Source organism: Mustela erminea, chromosome 6 (genome assembly GCF_009829155.1).
Source record: "Mustela erminea isolate mMusErm1 chromosome 6, mMusErm1.Pri, whole genome shotgun sequence".
In the NCBI taxonomy this organism is placed as follows: Eukaryota; Metazoa; Chordata; class Mammalia; order Carnivora; family Mustelidae; genus Mustela; species Mustela erminea.
In genome coordinates this window covers 14620061-14645394 of record NC_045619.1, presented here as the reverse complement: position 1 = coordinate 14645394, position 25334 = coordinate 14620061, and the positions used below count along the sequence as shown (strand labels likewise).

Genomic DNA, 25334 nt, shown 5'->3' with positions numbered 1-25334 from the left:
ATACGTGCACACATTTACAAAGGAAACCAATTATATTAAAAGTCAGTTACTGCAATATTTTTATAAAAATTGTGATGTAGCCATTCTGTACTTTTTAGCAGCACATTATATAATAAGATCTAGTAGCAGCTTCGATGACCCCATTATTTGGAGGTAGTGATATGTGTGAATGATATTTTGAAATATTTCCAACAATTGGAAAGGGATAAGAAAATGTCTGTACTTTAATAGTTTCCCACGGATTTGGGATATGGAGGGTCCAAGCAGCACCTCTGGGGGTGGGGGGCATTGCTCGAAGAAGAAATGCCACACTGTTTGGGACTTTCCGAATTTCTGAGACATGCCCTTGACCCTGGAAATGCAGAATCTGGCTGCAGGGTTGGATCATGACTTCACGGGCAGAACCTGGGAAGAGCTTCATCACCAGCTCTCCGCTGGGGTCTCCAGGGTTTGTCCTAGGATAACCTTAAGGGTCCCTCTTTGAGTCTAACCCCTGGGCTGGGGCTCTGCTTAACTCCGGCTCTCCACAAAGAAAAGATTTGCTTAATAAATCTGTACTTCGCCAAAGCAGGCAGTCTGCAGCAGCAGCTAGCCGCAGAAATTGTCTTTAAGGTCAATTTGCTCTGTATATTAGACGCTGTCATCCTCACTGATGTTGACTTTCACATATGAATTGTCGGCACACAAAAGGGTGCTGCTAATTACAGAGGGGTTCTGTACCTTCATTAAGTCGCCCATAGAAGGTATGTGCGCAAGCACATTGATAAGCTGCCTCGGCAACCAGAGGTAATAAAATCACCCGCTTTTCTGATCTGACTGTAATTTAGAGCGGCTTGCTCTGTGGTCTGAATCAATACGAGCCTTGCTCTCTCTGTGTACCTAGAGAGCTGTTCTTCATATTCAAAGATTACTCTATCAGTGTGGCTTGTAGAAACTACTGTTATTCTGCAAAGGTGAGCTGGAGCGAGTCTGTTCCCAGATATCCCTGCTCTTCTGGAATCAGGCTGTGCGGGGGTCAAGGGCAGAGCCCCTACCCTTGGCCTTCTCCATAGTCAGTAATGATCGACAGCAGCTGGTGTTACAGGACCAGGGGACTAGGATAAATCCACACGAGCTGTTTCCAGTGTAATCACTGTTGTCCACACTGGCGGGAAGGGGCGCTAGAGGAAGATGAATGACTTGTCTAAGGTCCACCGCACCCACGAGCTGCAGGAGTTGGGACTGAGTGCGGTTCTTAAGGCGGAGCTTCCACGCTTCACCACAAGACTGCTGTCCCTCGGGGAGAACCCCGGCAGATGTTTCTACATGTTACAGGTGCAGTGAGGGCTGTGTTCCTTCCAGCTCTGGGGATCGGTAGCTTGCTCTGTTGAATGCATCATAAATGTTCTTCTCTCAACAGACCTGGAGATGCAGAAAGTCACAAAGGCTATCCCCTGGAAGGGGGCCACCCTGGGGCGGAGACTTCTCCCTATAACCCCGCCTGTATCCTCAGGGCATCACATTATGATCAAAACTTGATCACCCAAGATGTTCAAAGCACTTACCTTTGTCCGGCCTGCTGTGGCTTGGGGTGAAGATAAATCCGCTCATTCTGGAGCACCTACTGTGTGCCAGGTGCCTTCGGTAGATGAAAGGTGTTCCCATTTCACAGATAAGAAAACTGAAATTTGGAAGGAGAAAGGTTTTCCCCAAGGCCATGCAGCTAGTAAATTGCAGAGTCATAATTCGAATCCAGTTTTTTTTTTGTTTTTTGTTTTTTTTTTCCCCGGCCTTACTATGTTGTGTCCGGTTCAGCTTTGCCTTGTGAGCCCCTAACACAGCACCCCTGACTTGGGAGATAATCTCAAGGTGGGACATGCAGCGAGTTGGTCTCCGAAACAAGATCGGAAGAAAATGCCACCGGGGAGGGGAACTCTTAATGACAGTCCAGTCAAATATTAAATATTCTATAGAACCAGACTTTGATTTCAGAGACCTGGAACTGAGCTCATGTATGCCTAAACTGTTGGAGTGCGAAGCTAAATTAGGATGCCACTCAGCCCCCAAACTGACACCGGCTGGCCTTTTTTTTTTTTTTTTTTTTTTTTTTTTTTAACTCTGAGCCCGAGGAAATTTGCAGTGACACGCTGAACTTCACAGCTGACCTAGAGACTGGTGAGCAGTCCCTTCAGGCTCTCTTTCCCTGAACCAGTGAGCACATCTAGGGGAATCGGGTCTGCCCAGGCTCTCCCACTGAGGCCACAGGAGAAGCAGAGGCCCCAGCTTCAGGCTCACTTTTGAACCAACTTGACTGTCCTTTGGGTTCCACTCAGTCCCACACTCGTGTCCTCTGAGGTCTTGTCTCGGCTCCTCTGCCTGACATGCCAGCCTTATCCACAAGCTCCCAGTTGAAACCCCATCCAGCAGTCACTAATTGTAGTGTTTGCGCTCTTTGGGTTAAAGGGGGAAAAAAATGAAAGCCTCATCCTAAAATGCCCCTTCCTATTCACACTACTTTTCACACTCAACTGTGAACTTGTTGCTCCCATTCAATGAGGCAGACAAAAGGGGGTCACTAATTTACAACAGTGAGTAAAAAGCTTTCTGGGTTGTGTCTCCTCGGTGTCCCCAGAAAGAAAAAAAGAAACTTAATCCTTATGGCTTGGACAAGAGGGTCTCTCTCCTTGTTTGGAATGGAGTTGGGCTCTTTGCTGAGTCCTGCCTCCAGCCCCTGGGGTGCACCTGTGTCCCTCTCTGATGGCAAAGTGGCCACTGGCCTCTTGATATTTTTCTAATATTGCACTCTACCACAGAGCCTTTGCACTTGCTGCCCCTTCTGCCTAGAAAGCTCTTCCCCTGGTATTTACAGGGCCTGTAATTTACAGGGTATATTCAGGCCTCTGCTTCACTCTCCCCTACTCAGAGAGGGCCTCCCTGTGACCACCCCACTCACCCCTTCCCCACCACTCTTTATACAGTCTTCCTGCTTCAATCTTCTTCAGCCCGCACTTATCACCACCTGACATACCATATGTTTATTTATATACTGTCTGTCCACCCCACCGAGACTATAAACCCATGACAGCTGAGAGGGTTGTGTTTTTTTGTTTTGTTTTTTAAGATTTTATTTATTAATTTGACAGACAGAGATCACAAGTAGACAGAGAAGCAGGCAGAGAGAGAGGAGGAAGCAGGCTCCCTGCTGAGCAGAGAGCCCAACGCGGGGCTCTATACCAGGACCCTGGGATCATGACCTGAGCCAAAGGCAGAGGCTTTAACCCACTGAGCCACGCAGGCGCCCTGGGTTGTGTTTTTTAAAAATATCATGATATCCTTAGGGCGTGGGATAATGGTTGGCACATGCAGGACTCAGTAAATATTTGATGAATGAATGAATGAATGGTAGGTTTCCTGCTCAATCCAGGGTTCAGTCTTCCATTGTCCCTAATGACTTGGATTACACGTGGTCTTTCCATTCTTTCTTTATCAAGGAAGGGGTTTTGGTGGGGAAATTTAAACAGCAGTTTGTGATGCTGGAGAACACCTCTGTTTCCTCACCTGTGCTGTGTGGTATAAGTCAAGTGACTCAGTCACTATGATCCCTGGTGTTCCCATCTATGACAAGAGGGTGATGATCCTTGCTCCCCTAGGGTTGTAGAAGGTTTTGAAAACATACTGTAGTAAGTGGCAGCTGACTGTAGATGAGGGAAGGTGATGAAGTTGCTGCCTCAGCTACTGCCTTTTGGGCAGAAGGAGCCACCATTGGAATGTGTAGCCCTTTGTCCCGGGTGATTGTAGTTGGCAGGCAGGGGGCAACTTAGTGGGAGCTGCTCTGACAACCTGAGTCTGGCAGGTTAGAGCAGCATTTCTGAAGGGCAGGATAGGAGATGATCGTAGGTGATACACACAACACTTCTTATTTTTAATTGCCATGAATTTTTCATGAGCACTAGAAAAATATTGGTTTTCCATTTATGGCACTGATATGAAGTTTCCTTTTAAAATGAGTGAAAGAATGAGCCAATTTAAAGAAAAATATTAAGTAGATAAATTGTACCTGCAGCCCACAGATAATGAGAGAAGACCTGGTGGTGATTCCCAGGTGGCCGACATTTGGGAAACCAGTTATTAGCAAATTCTATAAGGTTTCTGGAACCAGCTCCAGCTGCTGAAACATAAAGCAGCTAGTGACAAGTGGATTTGTAGTTTGGGGTTCACAAAGCTGAAGGGTGAAGCAGTGGATAGCACGTACATAGAGTGGGGTTTGAGATGGAGCTAGGGATTGCAGAATCCCTGTGCCAAATCCATCTTCTGTGGCCAGCCCTCCTGAGAGATGTCCTTAGGGCCTCTGATTAAGAACAGAGCTGATGATGATGATGCTGTTGAAGATTTGCTGATGGTGATGATGGTGGTGGTGATGTTGGTGATGGAGATAATGGTGGTGGTGATGATGGTGGTGATGGTGGTGGTGATGATGGTGGTGGTGATGGTGATGATGGTGGTGGTGATGGTGGTGATGGTGGTGGTGATGAAGATGATGATGGTAATGATGGTGGTGATGATGGTGATGATGATGGTGGTGGTATGATGGTGTTGATGAAGATGATGATGGTGATGATGGTGATGAAGATGGTGGTCATGAAGATGATGATGATTATGATGGTGACAGTGGTGATGATGGTGATAGTGAGATGATAGTAGTGATAATGATGGTGATAATGGTGGTGGTGGTGGTGGTGGTGGTAGTGGTGGTGATGATGATGATGGTGATGAGAAAAAGAAATAGGGCTGAATATTTATTAAGCACTTAGGATATACTAGACTCCCATGTGTTTTAAGTGACTTATATGCATGACTTCTTTTAATATTACAAGGTAGGTACTATTATTATCCATCCAACAAATCCATTAGGTGATAAAAATCTCCATTTACAGAGAGGTTAAATAATGCACCCAAAGTCACACAACTAGTTAGTGGGAGATTGGAGGCTCAGACTTAGGCAGCATGTTTCTGACCACCACACACACACACACACACACACACACACACAGAGCCCCTCCAGGAACAGGACAGCGAATGAGGCACAACCTCTCCCCTTCGAGGCTCAGTGGGGGAAGCAGACACGAAACATGACAGAATCAAGCAAGTAGCATATTAGACTTTATTAGCAGGTATTGTGGGTAAAAGGGGGAAGAGGAGATTCTGACCGGGAGCATCCTGGAGGGCTGCATGGGAGAAGTAGCACTTGATCACAGCCTTAGAGGTCCTCAGTAGTTGGGAGAATGAGGGAAAAGGCACTCCAAGGTGAGAAAACAGGAGCAAAAGCAGGAAACCTGGAAGTTTAGGTTTAGCTGAACAATGCTGTAAGGAGGTAGTTAGCCCAACCACGGCCAAAGGTGTCCCAGCATCTTGGGGAATGGGCCCAAATCGTGGACCTTCTCTTCTTCACTCCCTTGTGAGTTTTCTTATTCTGAGCTTTTTTTTTTTCTTTTTTTTTTAAGATTTATTTACTTATAAGCGGTGGGGGGAAAGGAGCAGGAGAGAGAGAGAGAGAATCTCAAGCAGATTCTACTCTGAGCACAGAGCCCAATGTGGGGCCCAATCCCACAACTCTAAGATCATGACTTGAGCCAAAATCAAGAGTTGAATGTTCAACTGACTGAGCCACCCAGGTTCCCCTGTCCTGAGCTTTTATACTAGAGCTTAGAGAAAGACAGATGGAAAGATGATACTCCAGTCTGACATGGATGGAAGGTACAAGAAAGAAAACATATCACCCTAGTAAGCTTATTATTCTGATAACGCCAAGTAGCTGTAATTCAAAATTCAGAAACTACAAACAAGATGGAAGGGAATACCTCCCACAATCCCACTAGGGAGAGAAAGTCTTAATCAACATTTTGGGGGTTGTTGGGGGAGGCGTGGTTTTCATATTGACTTTATGCAAAGTTTTTAAATAACATAATCCTGATCTCACAGTATGCAATTGTGAGTTTCGCTTTTTTTTCTACTTGCCATTTTAACAAGAGGATTTTTTTTCGTAGTGCAAACATTTTTAATGACTGCATAAGTTTTTTATTTTATCAAATGGATATACCAGAATTTATTTAACCATGCTGTTATTTTTAAATATATATTTCTTTGTTAAATTTTGGATCCCATAAATTAGGATTGGATGAAAATCCTTGTGCGTAAGGATTTTTGCTGCATTTTGGATCCTAACATTGGGAAGGATTCCCAGAAACAGAATTACTGAACTGAGAGTAAGAAGCATTAACACCTTGGCTACATAATGCCAGATTGGACTTGGAGCTGACCGTGGCTGCCCTGGGCTATCTCTTTAAAAAAAAAAAAAACGGTAGCGGGTAGGGTGGAGAGCACAGGCTTTAGAGTCAGGTGGAACCACGTTGGACTTTTATCTGTGCCTCAATTTCCTTATCTGTAAAATAAGATATCTCAGCCTTGACATTATTGACATTTGGGGCTCGATTCTTTGCTGTGGGGACCGTTTGTAGGATGGTTAGCAGCAGCTCTAACCTCCACCCACAGGATGCCAGTAGCGGGCCCTTGGACATGACAACCCAAAATGGCTCCAAGCTTTGCCAAGTGTCCTCTGGCAGGCAGAATCCACTCGGCTGCAGATCGCTGCTATAAAACTGATTACTATCATGAGTGTTTTGCAGAACACAAGAGGATTAGGAACAGTGCACGCAAGGTGCTGACTCAGGTTCGTGGCACAGTATAGGGGCTCCTGTCACTACTGTTCGTAATAATAGGACAGTGACATTTCCCATGGCTGGATGCTACAGAGATCACACCCAGGAGAACACAGGGGATCAGCTTGGAGGCCACACCCGGCTCTAGGAGTCTCTCCGTCTTTGGTTCTTTGGCCAAAAGCATCCAGCGGTTTCCCTGTCTGCTCCTTCCAGAGGTCAGCGTGCATCCTACTACTTAGGAACAGAATTACCTCTCAGATTTTCCTGATGGGAGCCTTTCTCCCCTCACTGTTCCCCCACCACACACACACCCCTGCTGTTTGCAACTCATCTTTCCCCCTGGAGGACTGTGGAGGCTGTGCTGAGTCTGTTACTGGTGAGCCCAGGTCCTTCTCCCTGCACATCCCTGGGGGTGAGGGAGAGCCCCTCAGACCCTGCCGCCGACATGCAAACTCAGCGGAAACCCAGCACCTCTGCAAAGTTCACCCCGCGATTTTCAAGTCTCCCCAGATGGCGTCTCATGTGTAGCCCTCCCTTCTTCCTGCCCTGCTGGGGCTCAGCCTGTGGTCTTGGCCTCCCGTGAATCTTCATAAAACCTCACCCCTTCCCCCAACCTGTGGCTGGGGCCACCGTTGAGGACCCTGATATCACAGCCAGGGGCAGAACTGGGAAGTGTGCAGTTCCTTCCAGAGCTGCTGGCCATTGGCCCTATCTGCCCATGGCCTCTGTGGCTTGTCCCCACCCTGCACCCATGGAGGATGTGGTTACTGACAGGTGCCGGTTACAGATGGGCTGAGCCTTGCTGTGCAGACTCTGGGGGTGGCCAAGCCAGCCATGACCTCGGGAGCTCCTGATGGGCTCTTGATGCCACCAAAGAATGAAGACCCCCTTGTCTCCTGCTCTCCTGAGGCAGAGAGCTCCAGAGACTGGGCTTCTGTTAGTTCCAGAACCAGCCTCCTGCTTCTGTCATTGCTGATTACTTGCATGCCCCTCCAGGCCCCTTCCCTTAGGTCAAGAATCTTCTAAGAGTGTGCATGGCCATCCATGCAGGCTGACCAGCAGCCACCACCCCCTCCTGCAGACGGTTCGGACGCTGAGACCCCTTAGCCAGAAGCTCCGCTCTGCCAGCAGAGGCAGACCCATCTCCTGAGCCCCCCACCCTGAAATCCACAATGGCATATATTTGGGGAGACTGGGGATTTAGGCCTCAAACTCTTCACCAGAGTTTTTCAAAGGCCACACCCTGACATAGATCCTAGAAGAAACGGGGATGTACTGGCTAAGAACATGAGCCCTGGCAGCCTCGTTGGAGTGGCAGCCTGCTACTTCCTGTGCGACACTTGGGCCAGTTGTCTCTTACCTTGATTTTCTCATCTCTGAAGTGGGTTTATGTCCCCTCTGGCTCTTAGATAATTAAACTGGAAAGTGTATAAATGGCCTGAGGCGTGTCAGGTTCTCCATATATTGTGGTTTCTGCTCCTGCTGCCACTACCCTCTACTTCGTGTCCTCCTCATCAGAAGATGCACAGCATCGTCATTGTGTCTAGTCCCAGTCCAGACCTGCCATCTTGTTCTTTCCAGGCTCCTTCTCTACATTCGCCGGTCAGGCTCTTTCCCAGGGGTTGGAGCCGCCTCTTATGAGACTGACTGATAGGACTGGCCAGAGGCAGGTTTCTGGCTTCCTTTTTCTCTTCTCTCCATGCTTCTAAAAGATGTAGAGAGAACAGGGAAGAAGCAGCAACTAAGGACCTAAGTGGACCCCCAGACAGACACCTGGAGTGTGCAGCTTTGTAGCGTAAGTTCCAAAAAAATCAACTCCAGCACAAAGCAAGTTAGGCGCTGGGTCAGGACACCGGCAGGACTGTCCCCACACGTCCCAGGCACCCGACCTCCAGGTCTCACCATCCAGAGAGAAGGATGAACCGGCGGGACCTGAGCCTAAGAGGGCAGCTAATTTCATGCCCACAGCATGCCAAGCCCTTCCTCGTTTTGTCCTGAACCCTCATAACCACCAGACGGAGGCAGCTTATTACCCGAGGCTGAGTGACTTACTGTTTTGTGCACCGATGAGCAGCAGAGCTGGGATTTGAACTCCCTCTTGACTGTGAGTGCTGGTTCTCCAGTTTTCCATCTGCAGGTCCCCTGGGGGTCTTTCCAGGCTGCCCACCTCTCACAGAGAATTTCCTTCTCTGTTTCTTTTTTGGAGTTTCTTGGGCATACGCTCCCACCTTTGGGAAATGGAGAGAGAAGGGTCAGGCTCTGAGCGAGGCATGGTAAGAGGCAGAGGGGTGCAGGGTTGCCACCCTCGCTGTTCTCTGTCCAGCCCCTGCATCTGCTTGCTGTCCTGATATCAAGCTTGGTAGGTTGCATCCTGGTTCATTTGTCCTGTTAAGACCTCAGGACTCTGACAACATGGAAGTTTCCTTTCCTCTGAAAAGTCCTCTCTCAGAAATAGTGGCCACTTGGAATCTTGTCTCCAGAAGGACATCTATACTCAGTGTGTAAGAGCTCTGTGATTGATTAACCATGTCTGCCTTGGACGTGGACTAGAAAGGGGAATATTTGCTATTTCTGCCCTTCTGGCCCCACCTTCAGACTAGAAAATGGACTTTGGGCCTTTGGAGGAGAAACTCATGCCTCTCATTGAGCCTCACATTCTTGGGTTTGGGTTTGAGGTCAGAGTGTCATGTTAAAAGGTACGGGTGGATGGCAGAGAAGTGGTGGTCTCTGCAGGCCTGGTATCAGCTGGGCAGTGAAAGATGGGGAGTGGGGGGGACAGTCTCCCTCCCCGACCAGGGGCTGCCTGGGTGGGGAAGAGAGCAGTAAATTCCAGCAGGAATTAATGTTTCCGTCTTGAGCCTGAAGACCGAATTCCGTCTTCTTCAAGGTCTTTTCTTCTAAGGCCTTCAACTGATTGGATGAGGCCCACCTACATCTTGGAAGAGAGTCTGCTTTTCCCAAAATCTACTGATTTAAAGGTTAAAATTTAATGTGAAAAATACCTTCACAGCAACCTATAGGCTAGTGTTTAACCAAATAACTGGGCACCGTAGCCTCATCCCATTGACCCATGAAATTAGTCATTACAGTACCTCAGATGAGTGTTATCTGGAGTGTGCTACACATTCCACTGGACAAGTGGAACAGGGCAGCACACTGAATAACATTGGTCAGGGAGTGATCCTTTTAAATCCAATTTTAATTCTATTTGCTTCAAGAAGAAACACTCCATTTGGGATGAGCCCCTAACACTTCTCTAACACGTGTCATTTAGAACAACAACAAAATTGGACCAGAATTCAGCTATGAATTAATTATACTGGGGGCACCTGGATGGCTCAGTTGGTTAAGCATCTGCTTTTGGCTCAGGTCGTGAACTCAGGGTTCTGGGATCGAGCCCCACGTCAGGCTCCCCATTCAGGCAAATATTCCCCTTTCTAGTCCAGCAGGGATCTTGCCTCTCCCTCTCCTCCCCACTCATGCTCTCTGTCACTCTTTCTGTCTCTCTCTCTCTCCGATAAATAAAATCTTTTTAAAAATGAATTATACTATTTTGTTTCCATCAAATTAACTTTTATAGTGATCTTCTGTTTATGACAAGTGATACTGATCTTCCCTTTATGATAAGTGACAGAACATTTCCTTTTTAAATACCCATACTTAAAAAAAAAAATCTAAAGGAATCCATCTAAAGTTAAGTAAGTCATGGCACAGGTGGGACTTGGATACAGCTGTGCTCATGAAGGTAGCATACAAACAACCAAGTTTGGGAAACGCCATCTTGGCCTAGAAAAGTGAGGGCTTCCAGGTCCAGCCAGCCTCCCCACAGGAAGGTCCTCCCTGTGCGGCCAACCTGGGGGCATACATTTGGTTTGATGAAGAGAAGGCTGGTTTCCTTTGGAGAAAGCAGGAGAAAGACTAGAGCGTATCCCAGGTTTGCTAGTGCAGAGTAAAGTAAGACAGAGCCCCTGTCCTCAAGGAGAATGGCTCAGCATGGACATTCTGGAGGCAGACTGCGTGGGTTCAAATCCTGACTCTGCCACTTATGGCTGCTGCATGACCTTGAGAAATTATTTGACCTCTTTCCTCATCCATGAAACGGGTTTACAAAGATACCTACTTTAGGGAGATGAACTGGGGTACTTAGAACTGTACCGATACGCAAGTGTCGTTTAAGACAGTTGCTGCCATTGGGAAGGACCCGCAAGGAAATGGCAGCTCTAACACAGCCTCTACCTGCTGTGCTAAGAAAGTACAGTGTGATACACACGCGGGGAAGTGGGGAGATTCCAGGAGGATTGCCTGGAGAAACCAATATATCCGCTGATACCTGGACGGTCAGTAGGCGTTAGCCTGGAGAAGAGGAGAGAGAGAATGTTCTGGATAAAGGGAATAGCCTATGTGCAGTCTCAGAGGTCCCAGAGGACCACCGCAGTTGAATGAGGGAGTCCCAGCATCGGAAACTCTGCAGAGGTCTTCAGCACATCTCTGCACGTCATGGCTGCCTGAAGGATCTGAAATCTTACCTCTGTCCGCAGGTGACCTGGTGTCCCGAGCAATGCACCACCTGCAGCCCCTCAATGCCAAGCACCACGGCAACGGCACTCCCCTGCACCACAAGCAGGGGGCGCTCTACTGGGAGCCGGAGGCGCTGTACACCCTTTGCTATTTCATGCACTGCCCGCAAATGGAATGGGAGAATCCCAACGTGGAGCCTTCCAAAGTCAACCTACAGGTGGAAAGGTAAGACTGGCCTTGGCTCCGGATGGCCAAAGAGAGGAGCTTCCCTCCGGCCGCCGCCGCCTTGCGGTGGGTGGGTACTTCACCCAGGGCGCCACGGGGGTGTAGGAGAGGAGTGATGCTGGCGGTCAGAACTACACATTTCCCAGAAACTCACTGGAAGGGTCCAGGTGGGAACTTTGTGCCACGACGGGGTGTCTGAGACCCAGGTGGGGTGTTTGAAATGGGTCGCTTAGGGTTGATGCTGAGCAGGATATAAACGGCCCGGGTCAGGAAGGTGGTTCTGCAGATTGCAAAAGGGTAAGGGGCTCTGCTGTGCTGGGTGGCGTCCTTGTGAAGGCAGCTACGGGAGATGCCAGCTCCTTGCGGGGAGGTGGCTTCATTTTTTCCTGGCTGCCCTGGGGACTCCCGTGGGGAACCATAAACACCTGCTCAGCAGAAGTGGCACCCGAGGGTACATGGGAGACTGGGCTTGCTCAAGCAGAATCCTCCAGGGAAAGGGAGGAAGGGAAGGCTTCCTGGAAGAGGACACTCCCTCTGACCCAGCTTCTGTCCCTCCCTAGCGCAGTCCCTCCACTTTCCCGTGCCTCAGCTTCCCCATCTGTAAACCAGCAGCTGAACTCAGCACTTCCCAGCTCCCCTTCTATCTGGAAGACTCCCTCTCAGGGGCAGGTTGTCAGAAACCAGACTGCCTGGGGGCATCCCTCTTCCCCTGGGAGTCCATCTCCCCACAACGCCTCACAGATCAGTCCCTTTTACTCCAGCTGCTCTAGCATCGACCCATTTATCGGAAGACTGGTTAAGAGAGTGGGCTCTGGGATCCAGACTTCTGGCTTGAAATCCTGACTCTTCCAATTAAATGTCGGAAAAGGGCAAGGGCCTTGGGAAAGCACCTTAACCTCTCTGTGCCTCAGTTTCTTCATCTGCACAATAGGGCTATGAAAGTAAATCCTGCATAGGGCTGTCGGAAGGCTGAGTGACTCAAACAGCAGCCAGCACACAGTAAGTGTTTGCGCTGGTTGCTGTCATCATAGACACTAACTGCACAGAGGCGTACAGCTCCCAGTTTGGGCTCAATGCGGTTTTCTCTTCTCTGCTAAATGGTTCCAAGCAGTTTTGAGATGCTCCCTGGTTGTTGTGCTACTGCAGGGCTGGACTGGGGCTTAACTGGGCTCCCTTCTAAACCCACATTCTCCTGGCTTTCATTTCCGAGAAGAGAACGGAGCATGAGTTAGAGAAAAGTTGCTGAGGTTTTTATTCTTGTTTTGTTTTTAAGAACCTGAGCGTGAGGATTTCAGTCCCGCCTGGAGGTTGCTTCATCAGGCCTCCTGCTATCTAGGCGAAACCGTGGGTGCCCCGTACGGGTTCTCATGTGCCGAACACACCCACCTTGGAGAAGGGGCCAAATGCTCATTGTCCCTGGGCAGATTAGGGCCTCAGCCCGAGACACCAGGAGTGCCCCTCCCTGCAAGCATGCCCTAGCGCTGAGGGAACGGAAGCCAGCAGCCTCGGCCCCTGGACTATCTAGCTCTTTGGCCCCCGGCCCCCAACAGCCTGTGCAACAGTGTCTCTGACTCACCCCCACCAATGTGCGCATGACCCCCAGGGGTCTCTCCATCCCCAGCCAAGCGGTGCTGGGATCCAGAATCTTCTGGGATCCTCTGAGATCCAGAAACTTCTCATCCTGCTCAGCCTCAGCTTCCCCATCAAGTCTCCCACACCCAGACTGGTTCTTCTTCTCATAGTACCTTATTCTTTTCTGGGTAACACTTACCACAGCTTCCTGAGGGCAGAGAACACATCTGTTTTGGTGGCCACTCTACACCTAATGCCAAGTGTCACTTCACATCTGGTGCCTAGTGGGGAGTCAGTAAGTATTTGTATAAAGATTGAGCAAACCATTGATCTGGCTGCCTGTGGAACATTGCCATTTGGGTGTGTTCATGGGCTACCTCAAATCTGAGGTTGCCCTCTTTGCTGTCAAACCATCTGGTCATTCTCTCTCCCTCATCCCTAAGAATGGCATCACCACCAACCCAGTCACCCCTGTCAGAAAACTGGGCCTCGCCCCACACTCCTTCCTCTCTCTCTCTCCCTCCTACAGCTAATGATCAGCAGATCTTACCGATGCTGCTTCTAAGTCGTCTCTCTAATTGCTGCCGCTGTGTGGTCAGGCACCTTGTTCCATCTTACTTCTGTTACCGCATCTGATTTCTAAATGGTCTCCCCAAATGTGAGGCTTCATACTCTCTGAGCAGCTCCATCCTCCTCATGACCACCAGACTGAAACTTCTAGAATGTGGATCTCATCATGTGATGGACTCCTTGCCCCCCACTCAACACAGGGGCATGGCCTATTACATCTTCTATCATGCAGCGTCCATCTTGCTTTCTGGAATCCCTTTCAGGGTTCGGAGTGTAGCTGGAGTAGCTGTCAGTCTGAGGAGACCATCAGAGGCTTCCAGACTTTCTGGAACAAGACGTAAAGACACATGGGCTTTGAGGGAGAGCAGAGTAAGGAGAACAGGGCCCCAGATACGTTGGGATCAGTTCTGACTTGATTTTTCCCATCTTCTTTGGTTGATTTTTCAGGGGTCAGAACAAAATGCAAAGTAGACTTTGTCATTTTTCAGTTGTGTTCACTTTGGCTCTCCAGAAAGAGTGTGGATTTGGGAGCGAGATTGACCTTTGGCTTTGTATCCCAGCCCTGCTTCTTCTAGCTCTGAGTCCTTGAACAAGCCATTCCTCCTCACAGAACCTCTTTACCGCAACTGTACACTGAGAGTGAGACCAGCCTCACGGGAATGGTTTAGGCAGTGAATTCAGTATGGCAGCTAAGCCACCAGTGCCATGCCTGCCACGAGAGCAGTTCTTCTTCTCCCCAAAAGAGTAGCTGGGTGGCTCTAAAATGTTGTTATTGTTGTCCCTACAGAAGCCCATCTGTGTGTGTGTTCCTTCTAGACAAAAAGCTATTCCTCCCATTCCCTGATGGAATAGGCATTGGTGTTTAGCATCTGAAATCACACATGGAAGGGCTTCAGAGGGAGAGGACTTCTGTTTTCAGTCAACAGCTTATACCAGCTCCCTACTAAAACCTCTGAACAATAATTTTCCAGTGGGAGGTGGACTCTAATTTGGAGTTGTTTATCTCTCTCTTTCTGTCTCCTCATCCCCAAAATCAAAAAACATCTCCTTAACTCTTTGTTTTTATTCTGTAGGGTCATGGTGCTTATATGGTTTTTCTCTAGACTATATTCTTCAGAAAAGGGGCTGAATATCATTTGCTTTTGTCCATGACCAGCCGAAAGTCTGGAAACATTTGTGGACTGAAATCTGGATTGTTTTGTGCCTCAAATTGTCTCTGCTTGTCAGAAAAGCCTTCTTCCCTGGCTGGAGTATTTGGAAGTAGGCCTACCGGCACCATTTTACCCTTTCATGTGGGCCCAGATCGAGGATTACTACATTTGTTTTGAATAGTTTCATTTTTCATTGTGGGATTTTGAAGAAGCTCGGTGCCACTGAGAAATGTCTGTAGTTCAAGTTTTCCCAGAGCTTTGGCTACTAGTTCTTGAGCTTCTAAAATCTTGCAGAGCAGTTCTTTGGGTCTCTGGAAGCATATACTGGGACCAGGTCCTGTAAAGAGCTAGAGCTCCAGAGTGACACAGATAGGCATGAGCTAGACCACATGGAGTAGAGACTGAGACTAAAAGTCTGGACTTGCAATCCTGTTCAAGTCAGGTGTTTGCAAATTCAACAAGGAGAAGAGAGAGGAGGAACATTCTTTATCAAGGAGAGTCTGATCTTTGATATCACTGAATTTTGTAGGTGCCAAAGGCAGGCCACTGAAGATTTATGATGCTCTGTGAAAAACAATGCTGACCTTGCATATGCCTCCAGGAAGAGAGGAACTTCACAGTCCATTGAAAGGAATAAATTGTTATTAATTATGGTACCCAGTATTGACTCCAGCCCATTCTGCTGGTGTGTGACTTAATTTTTTTTCATTCCTTAATTCCATTTATAATAAAGCTCCTTGAGGGCAGTCTACCTCTTATATGTTTTTCTAGAGCCCAACATAGTATTTTGGCACATTATACATTACACATCCTTAACAAGTATTTGCTAATTTAGTTAAAAATAAATACAAACAATGTCATCAGCAAAGCCTGTTTTGTTTTGGAGCATCAGATGTTTTACAAAGAAATCTAAGCTCAAATGTCATCCTTATTTCTGACTTTCATTTATTCTAAGAAATTTCTAAGAAAGAGGTAATTCTACATATGTTTTTCCTAGGACAGAACCTTCAATAGTCTAAACTAAATATCAAAATAAACACATATCATAATATCAGTCAATCAGTAAAATCTTTTAGGTACTTCAGAATGACTTCATATGACTTTAGTCATATATTTCTACTTAAAAACACTCAGATTTTCCAAGATTTATGATTAGGCAATATTTACTTTATTATATATTTATGTGTAAACATATGTATGATTAGGCAATATTTATTTTGTAAGTTTTATGTCAGGCAGTATTTATTTTAGTAATGACAAATGTAAACATTGATTTTGATAGTAGAAGCTGTATGAAACTGCTGGTTTTAAATAGAATCATCTTCAGTCTGTGATAAGATTTTCCTCCCCTATATCATTACTGGAAATATCAGTGATTCCTAGATGTGCTTGGCCATGGATGACTTCAGCAATGACCATAAAAAGAAAAAATAATAGGATAAATTGGACTATATTGTTGCATGAGGTAGCTGGTCATGCCTGAGAAGATCAGAGATCGTTTTACCCACAAGACTACACAATTGGGTAGGTCTATCCTCCCCCAGGGGCACCGAAAGCAAACAAAAACACATACCTGGGCAATGGCAGCTCTTGTGCCTTTTGCAAGCAGAGCTGTTTAAACAGATGTGGTACACTTTCTACCAGGGACAGCTGAACCAAAACATGAGTATACAATCAACAGTCACCAGCTGTTGGGGAGAAATGAAACAAATCCAAACAATCAGAAGAATTTACACTTGAAGAAACAGAGCTAATAAAGCAAACATAACAGACATTAGAAGTTAAATGATACCCAAATACATCTTCCAAGACAATTACTCTGTCAAAAAATCCCTACAACACATCAGTTCTGGATGCTTTTCATCTGTGGCATAGGTAAAGGTGATAGTCAAGTGTTAACATACACCAATGGACATACTCAGGGTTATACAAAATTTCCAGCATGCTATTATAACTCTTCCTTGTTCCTTTGCCCTAAGGAGTGCGTATCAGAATTCAAATGGGAAGAGGTATCCTTAACACAAACAGTACTACTAGTAAAAATGCTTATTACAAAGGTTAAACCTACTATGATGGCTTGAAGCAGAAAGAAGACCTCTGGGAGGCCCAGTGTCAGTAGATGGTTGCCAGATCCTTTCCCCTTCTGCATGAGAATTGGATCTTGGGTTAATTCTCTAGCTCTGTTCTCCTGGAAACATGATAAAAATTGCAGCATCGACTGTGTTACCAAGAAGCATGCTTATGGTCAGAGTAACTCTATATTGATAAATTTGATCTGGCCTGCTAGTGCTGGAAATATTTGATAAATATCCAGAGCTCTGGGCTTCCCTGAATCCACTGGCTCTTGTTACTGTCAGTGTCCTTGCAGGAACCTTGGAAACTATATCTGTGGAGTTGCTACAAGAGATATTGGGGTTCACAAACAAGATAGTTCTCACAGTCCCTCAAGTGTATCTCATTTTCTTTTTTTTTTTTAAAGATTTTATTTATTTTATTTGACAGAGATTACAAGTAGGCAGAGAGGCAGGCAGAGAGAGAGAGGAGGAAGCAGGCTCCCTGCTGAGCAGAGAGCCCTATGCGGGACTCGATCCTAGGACCGTGAGATCATGACCTGAGCCGAAGGCAGTGGCTTAACCCACTGAGCCACCCAGGCGCCCCGTGTATCTCATTTTCTGTCACCTGCATGTCACCTGGGCAAGATAGCTCAAGGATGGCTGGCTATAAGGACTCCCACCAAAGGAACATCTGATGCTACCCTGCTGGGTCAAGTGTGGCCTATGATAGTCCCATGAGTCTAAAAGTTTAATAGAGCTTAAAAAGACTTCTGGTGGATGATGAAGCCAGAGAACCAGGCTTCAGGGCTGCACAACCTAGAACTGTGTCCAAATTACACCTTAAGACTGCTCTAGCAAAGACCTCACAGCCACCAGGGCTGGGCACAGACATGGACTTCACACCACCAATGCTAGGCATTGGACACTCCTAGCAGGACCGCTACACCATTACCCATGAAAGCTGAATGTCTCTACCAACACCCTAGTCAACTTCACGTTCCACCTATATCGCACCACTTGCTTCCAAATCAATGGAGCCCAGGGTGCATACCTGTACTTTGGCTGCAAGGGAGTCTGGGAAGGTGAATTACTACCTTGTTGAACCATGGACTAATAATATGGGAAATTCTCCAGACACAGTAAAGTCATCAGTGGTTCTGAGAAGTCAAAAATTTGACGGAGGTGCACTACACTCTTTTAATTTACTTGTTTTTAATATAAGCAACATACAAGTGAAGCACTTGTACAGTTCAGGACTTTTGACCATTGTTAGCCACACATCTCAAACTGATGCGCATATACACCACAGCTGAGAACCAAAACACCACCTCAACATAAGGACTCTTTAGACTAACACACTGGGAACCCGGATAGGAAGGAGAAGGAGGGTGGAGGACTATTCCTGGCATCCTCAACAGGGATGCAGAATGCCTCTTCCCAGGGGAAGAACGCTACTTCCTCATCGTCAAGCCCCGTCATCATGTCTGGCACAAAAGACCCATCCTATGTACAGCCCAGTGCTACAGGGTCCTGGAGAAATCCAGAGCCAACAGATGCTTGTGAACATGCTAGAATGAGGGGACCACAGCTGCAAGGCTGTACATGGGCCTTGGTGGATTGGCCTGGAATCCCAACCACCATATAAACAAGGGGGAAATGCATGTTGAATTCTAAACAATTAACTTGAGGAACAAAGTTCTAAAACCTGATCCATTCATAACTTGAGCATGGCTGCAATTTACTTCATCTGGCCAAGGTAAAAACAACTCTAATCCCACTATTTTTCAAGCTGTGGGTTACAGCTCATTAATGGGCCATTAAATCAGTGCAGTGCAGAGATTGGCAAACTATACCCCACAGGCCAAATCTGGCCCACTGCCTGTTTTTATAAAGTTTTATTGGAACACAGCCATACCTATTTGTTGACATATTATTTGTGGCTGCTTTTGCACTTGATTAGCTGTGTCAGAAACCAAATGGCTCACAAAGCAGAAAATACTCCTTGGCCCTTTCTAGTAAAAGTTTTCTGACCCCTGATGTTGTGAATTATAACCTAAATTTTTAAAAAATGAACTAAAATTGAACAGAAAAAAATCCAAGTAGTCTTCATGAGGTAAGGTAAAGATGTTTTGTGAAACTTCTTTTTTTTTTCCCCACTATATTAACTTAACTGGACATGATTAATTTGTCCAAGGTCATGTAGCTAAAATTGCAGAATTAGTGTCTGAACCCTTAGAGTCAGGCTCTGGTCTGTGCTCACATTCATTAGGCTGTTCTGCTATTGGTGAGCTATGGTTTCAAAAGAAATTATAATGTTTGAAAGCCTCACTCCTAATCCCTAGAATATGTTTAAGAATCTTCATGATTGTTTATAGGATATGAAACTAATAAGTACATGTATCAAATAAAATGTGGTAATTCCAAAAAAAAAAAAATCAAGAAAGAAGACAATTTGAATCACCCATAAGCACTGTGATCATATAGGGCATATATTCTGTCTGTATCAAAGTTTTTTGGTTGTTTCACCAAATAAGGACCATGCAGTTTTGTTGATCCATGTCACTGAGTAGCCTTCAAAAGCACGATTTTTCGAGGGACCAGTCCATCATTGGGCATTTAAAGTCAAGAGAGATTTGAGACCAGGCTCATTGAACATGTTCCATGATGAAGGTGAAACTGAGCCCTAGCAGGATGTGTGGACTTGTCTGGGGTCATAAGTGCACTTGTAGTGGTTTTGCAGGGAAGTTCCCCAGGGTATTTGCACAGGCTTTGCCTTCTTCCTGGAACACTGCCTCCTTTCTACCTCTCTAGCAACTGGCTTAGTCTGTTCATCCTTCAGGACTGATTATAGGCTTCACCTCTTCGAGGAACCCTTCCCTACCACCTCAGGCTATACTAAATGTTGAGGGCCTAGCTCAGGGTGTCACATATAGTAAGCACTCAATAAATGCTTACAGAACTAAACAGAGCTGGGTCTGAAACCTGTGTGTTCCAACACAGGGAGCGCTCAGCTTGGCACCTGTTACACCGTTCATGTGCTCCAGGGCTCTTTTCCTCAGCTGTAAATAAATAATAGTTCCTACTTCATGGGGCTGTCTCAGTGACCAGTGAATCAACTTATGCAAGTGCCATATGCATTCACTGACACATAGGAGATGATACATAAATAGTAGGAATTATTACGCCCTTAATTCAGGTTGACGCCTTCTTCTATATGTTCATATATATAAAGCACTTCAAATTCAGCACACATTAGGTGCTTTATAGATAATGGCCATTGTTATTCTCATTGTCATGGTTCTTGGAACCTGAACACACACTGTAGCAGGACTTCTCAGACTGTAATCTGGAATGTGCATCTGAATCCCCTGGGATCTCATTAAAATGCAGATTCTATTCATAGGTCGGGGGAGGGGCCCCAAGACGTTTCCTTTCTAATAAGCTCCCAGGTGAGATGATGCTGCTGGTCCACGGGCCACACCGTGAATAACAAGACACGTGAATAACAAGAATAGTTTTTTGTGGGTTTGTCATTCCTTTCACCAACTGACTCCAACCCCCATGTTTAAGTTACATAAGGGCAAGAAATAAGATCTTAGGGTGACTTTTGTCTCTCTGGGAGAGCTTCGCACATAATAGACTTTGGGAGCTGGATTGAGCCTCCTGAGAGGCTGGAGCTCCATGTCATTTGATGAAATGAACAGATCCCAGAGGTCAGACCTGGCCAGTCTGCAGAAGTAGGGAGCTCCAACAGCCAAGGGGAGACACAGAGTGTCTGAATATAATGATCATCGTCAGCCTAACAAGGTGTCTCGTCTAAAGTAGCTCAGGGAAAGCAAGTTAGCGAGAAGCGTGCAAGGCAAAGGTGATGCGGGATTTCACAGGTGTCCTTGTCTGGAGAGAGGCAGCAGGGCAAATCTGAATGCTCACTGTGTTGAACACGTCCAGCCTCCAGGCCTTGTCAAATGGCTTTGACTCGGGAGGTCTTTTTTCCCAGCCAACGGGCAGAGATTGCACCTGGCTTCAGGTAACAAGCCGAGAGGCTGAAGTTCAAGAACAGCTGCCTTCTGTCCCAACACGCAGGGTTAGTCTGATCAGAGGCATGCACTGCCCTTGATCGTTGGACTATCCAGGTCTTCTCTGAATCCCGGTTAAAGAGCTGCCGTGGCCGTCTGGTCTTGTCCGACACAGCCACTCTTCATTTAATGGGAAAAGGAAGGCAAACCTCACCTTCGTGCACAGAGACTGAAAAACTAGCGCTACTCTGTCCTGTATGGTAACCACCAGCCGTGTGGGGCTGTTTGAATTGAGATGAATGCAAATTAGGGACACCTGCATGGCTTAGTGGGTTAAGTGTCCAACTCTTGATCTCAGCTCAAGTCTTGATCTCAGGGTCATGAGTTCAAGCCCTGCATTGAGCTCCATGATGAGCATGGAGCCTACTTTAAAAGATAAATTAATTAATAATAATAATAATAATAATAATAATAAATGAATGAGCAAGTAAAAATCGAACAGAACTAAAGCCTCGGTTCCTCAGTACCACTGTCCTTATTTCAAATGCTCAATAGCTACATGAGGCCCGTGGTTCCTCTTTTGGAGAGCACATGATAGGATGTTTCCATCATCACAGAAACTTCTATTGGACAACACTGAACCGGAGGCTCAATGCAGGTACCGCACCCTCCCTCCTTTAGAAAAACAGCCCATGAAAATCAGTGCTCCCAAAGCAATGCACAAGCGAGGAGTCATTGTAGGGACTAGGGACCAGCTCACCTGCCGAAGCATATTCCATGTCCCCGTGTTTTGACGATCTTAGAGCCCAATATTTCAAAGCAACCATCATCATCATCACCCTCAAATTTTGCAAGGTGTTTGTAACATGCAGTTCTCCCTTGTGAGTGCATCAGCTCACTGAACCCTTCCCAAGGACGCTAGGAGTGTATTAGCACCACCTTACATGACTGCTGTCTCCCCCTTCCCGGGCGGAATGCCAGGCTCAGAGAGGTTGTATAGCTTGCCCACGTTGCACAGCTAGTCGGGGGCAGAGTGGGATGCAGCACAGCCCAGTGTTTGCTCTCCCAACTGTGTGCTGTGCCATGGGACTTGGAAGGACCGTCGGGCTTCAGAGGGAGAGGCACGGGGTCCCTCTCAAGGTCAAAAACCTGAAAATCTCCAACCAGGAATGTTCTTGCTTTAATATGCTTCCCCTCCCCTGTTTTTTTCCTTCTAGTATTTTCCCTGGCTTAGGCCTCCATAAATATTGCTAAAAAATGGAAGGATGATAATCAAATCACTTCATCTGATTAGATAGCAGTTAAACCTCTTTGAGAAACACGCTCATCTCCTGGAACAAGTTTCTAACAGCATAGAACCTACCTCTTCAATCTTCACCACGATGCTCCTTGAACTTTTCCTTTCTTATTTAATTTTTAAAACTTGTTTATCACTTATTTTATTTATGATTGAACTTCTTATTCCGGTGTTCATTCTTTATTCATTATTCAGCGAACGTGAATTGAGTGCCTGAACATAGTGAGAGCTGGTGTCGATCGAATCTTCTGTGTGCATTGCAAATAGTTTGCGCTGATTAACTCATTTGTCCCTTGGGATAACCTCAGGATGATAGGCCTTTCTAGAGGGGGAAGATGAGGCAGAGAGGTCCCAGGGCTCTGGAGTGGCGGCCGGCTCCAGAGCCCCCTTCTATTACACGCTGGGGCTGTGTGCCAGGCCTCCTGCCGGGGAGGGGGGACCTGGGGATCTTGCATGGTTCCTGCCCTGTGCAGCTCATTTATCAGCAGAGAAAGAAAGGCCGAAGGGTCAGAAGGGGCACGCAGATAAACCGCCGCAGGGGATCCGGGAAGCGGGTTTGGAGGCGGACGGATACATGGATAAGGTCAGGCAAGCCAGGTGGGAAGAACCACGGGCCAAGGCTCTGAGGTAGGAAGTCTCCCGTGGGCCGTAGACCGGCGAGTGCGACGGCAGCAGAGGCCAGGCTGACCTTCAGCTGGATCACACAGGTGCAGCTGTTTGGCCAGCTGTTAAAATGCTGAAATGCCTCCCTGTGGGTTGGTAAAGAACTGCTGGCCCAGATCCCCCCCACACCCCACAGCACGTCCCTGCCATCCAGCACCTGCAGCAAGGCCTCCGGGTCCACAGCACTGGGGTGGGGGAGACTGCCTGCCTCAAGACCACAGAATGTACATGTGTCGGAGACTTACCCAGGTTACATACTTAGGATATCATTGCTAAGTTGAAAGTGTATGGGAGGGGCGCCTCGGTGGCTCACGCGCTTCAGCGACTGCCTTGGGCTCAGGTCATGATCCCAGGGTCCTGAGGTGGAGTCCCTCCTTAGGCTCCCTGCTCAGTGGGGAGTCTGCTTCTCCCTCTCCCTGTGCTGCTCCCCCTGCTTGTGTGCTCTTACTGTGAAATAAATAAATGCAATCTTAAATTTTTTAAAAAAAAAAAAAAAAGGAAAGAAAAAAAGAAAATGTATGGGAGAAAATTCTACCCTACAGGTGTTGTTGGGCCCTTGGTTGGATGAAGGTTTGAACAAAGGGAGAAACCTAAGCCAAACGCAGGTCACCTGCTCATCCTTCGAGACAGCTGCATCCTCATGTGGCTATGAACTCTTTGCTGCCCCCCCCTCCCGCCCACTGCCCCCAGCAGGAAGGGCCTCCCCCGTTCTCTGTGAAGTCCCCCATGGCAAATGTTAACAACACTTGGAGCCATCATGGGTCAGGCCCTAGGATGAGCAGACTTTGGGTCACTCTAAGATGCTGTCACTCTGCCTAGTTTCCGATGAGGAGGGAGGCTGAGAGAAGTTCAAGGACTTGCCCAAGGTCACCTAGATAAGCCTGTGAGTGGCCGGGCTGGAGGTCAGGCCCAAACTCTGCGAATCCAGAGCCTGTGTGCTCCCAGCCGCCTCCTGCATAGCCGCAGCCGTTGCTGTGTTTCCATTTGCTTCTGTGTCTGAGCTCTTCGTGGGCAGGGACTGGGCTTTGATCAGCTCGTGCTTTCTCTGGCAGCCAACCAGGCCCTCGCACAGAGTGGACGGGGACATAAAGATCAGTCTGAGTGCAAAGCAGCAGGAGAATGGAGGCTGGCACGATGCAGGAACTGGTTGGAAGTTTCCTGCGAGAGCCCCGAAGACAGATGACAAGCGTGTGGCTTGATTGAGTGCCATCTCCCATGTCCCCTGGCAAGAGAAGTCGCCAACTGGCCTCCTCCCTTGGCCTGAAGGGTCTCGAGGGAAGCTGCATGAGCCTCTTGGATGTTTGGTTCCTTCTCCTTTGCTGGGAACTGGCAGCTCTCCACATGCCCTATGTCTGAGGCCTCGGGCACGGTGCATGAATATCCTACACATGTAGGAAAACATTTTTCAAAAGAACATTAGTGCCGGGTACCTGGGTGGCTCGGTCATTAAGTGTCTGCCTTCAGCTCGGGTCATGATCCCAGGGTCCTGGGATCGAGCCCCACATCAGGCTCCCTACTTGGCAGGAAGCCTGCTTCTCCCTCTCCCACTCCCCCTGCTTCTGTTCCCTCTCTCACGGTCTCTCTCTCTCTCTCTGTGTCAAATAAATAAATAAGATGTCTAAAAAAAAAAAAGAAGAAGAAGAACATTAGTGAAAATTAGCCCTTGAAGCTGCCCAGTGCAAACTAAGGGTGGCCCAGCATGGCAAGGGCCAGCAGGAACCCTGGGTGCCCAGAAGCAGAAAGGCCCGTGGAGAGGGAACAGTCCCCTGGGTCAGCCTGCTTTCAAACCATCCGTCCTGTGCCAAGTTTCTACTGTGTTTTATCCTTCCAGAAACAGTGATACTGACAGCTGCCAGCACATACCTGAGTTTTACGCATTATGGAAAACAGCCCAGGCAGTAAATCTGGTCATTTGCCCAGTAGACATAGCATCTGAGTTGATCTTGCGTTTTTCAAAGTCTGACTTTCCCCATGAAACCGACATGGGTCGGCACGTCTCCTAGTCGGCCACTGTCCTAGGTTTCCACTGACTCCATCCCATCGTCCCCTCCGTCCTTTTGCTCTCCTCTTGGACCTCACCTTTTTACAACGGTAATACAAGGTGCTCTAAATTCAAATTTTAATATTCTATTTTCTACCGAAAAGTTATATATGCTGATTTTTTTTTTAATTTTGGAAAATACAGGAAAACCTAAGAAAGAAAATGAAAATCATCTACAATTCTGGTATGTAGAGGTAGCTGGAATGATTATTTGATACCTTTTCTCATCTTTGTTTTTAATACAGAGAGTGGGGCTTTTTAAAATAGCTGTACTGTGTATATGTATATAATTTTATATCTCCTTTTATTTCACTTAGTATGCCATAAGCATTCTTCCTGGTTCTGCTGCAGAACATTCATAAACATCATTTTTTATGACTGCAAAATATCCCGTCTTGTGAATGCACCATAATTTACCTAATGTTTCCCAGGTTGCTGGTCATTTGGGCTGTTTCCAGTTTGTGAATTGCTGTTCTTTTAAAAACTGCACACGGTAGCATGACTAAAACATCCATGCAGAGGGAACGGATAT

General features: G+C 47.0%; 1 protein-coding gene across 3 annotated transcripts in view; it reads left to right on the top strand.

Annotated features, from left to right (window-relative positions):
- BTBD11 (BTB domain containing 11) overlaps positions 1-25334 on the top strand; it is a 289817-nt gene that overhangs the window by 169470 nt on the left and 95013 nt on the right. For all 3 annotated transcript variants that reach the window (XM_032346485.1, XM_032346484.1, XM_032346486.1), the window contains exon 3: positions 11234-11438. In XM_032346485.1, coding sequence (XP_032202376.1) covers positions 11234-11438 — 205 coding nt within the window. The remainder of the gene's footprint in view (positions 1-11233; positions 11439-25334) is intronic.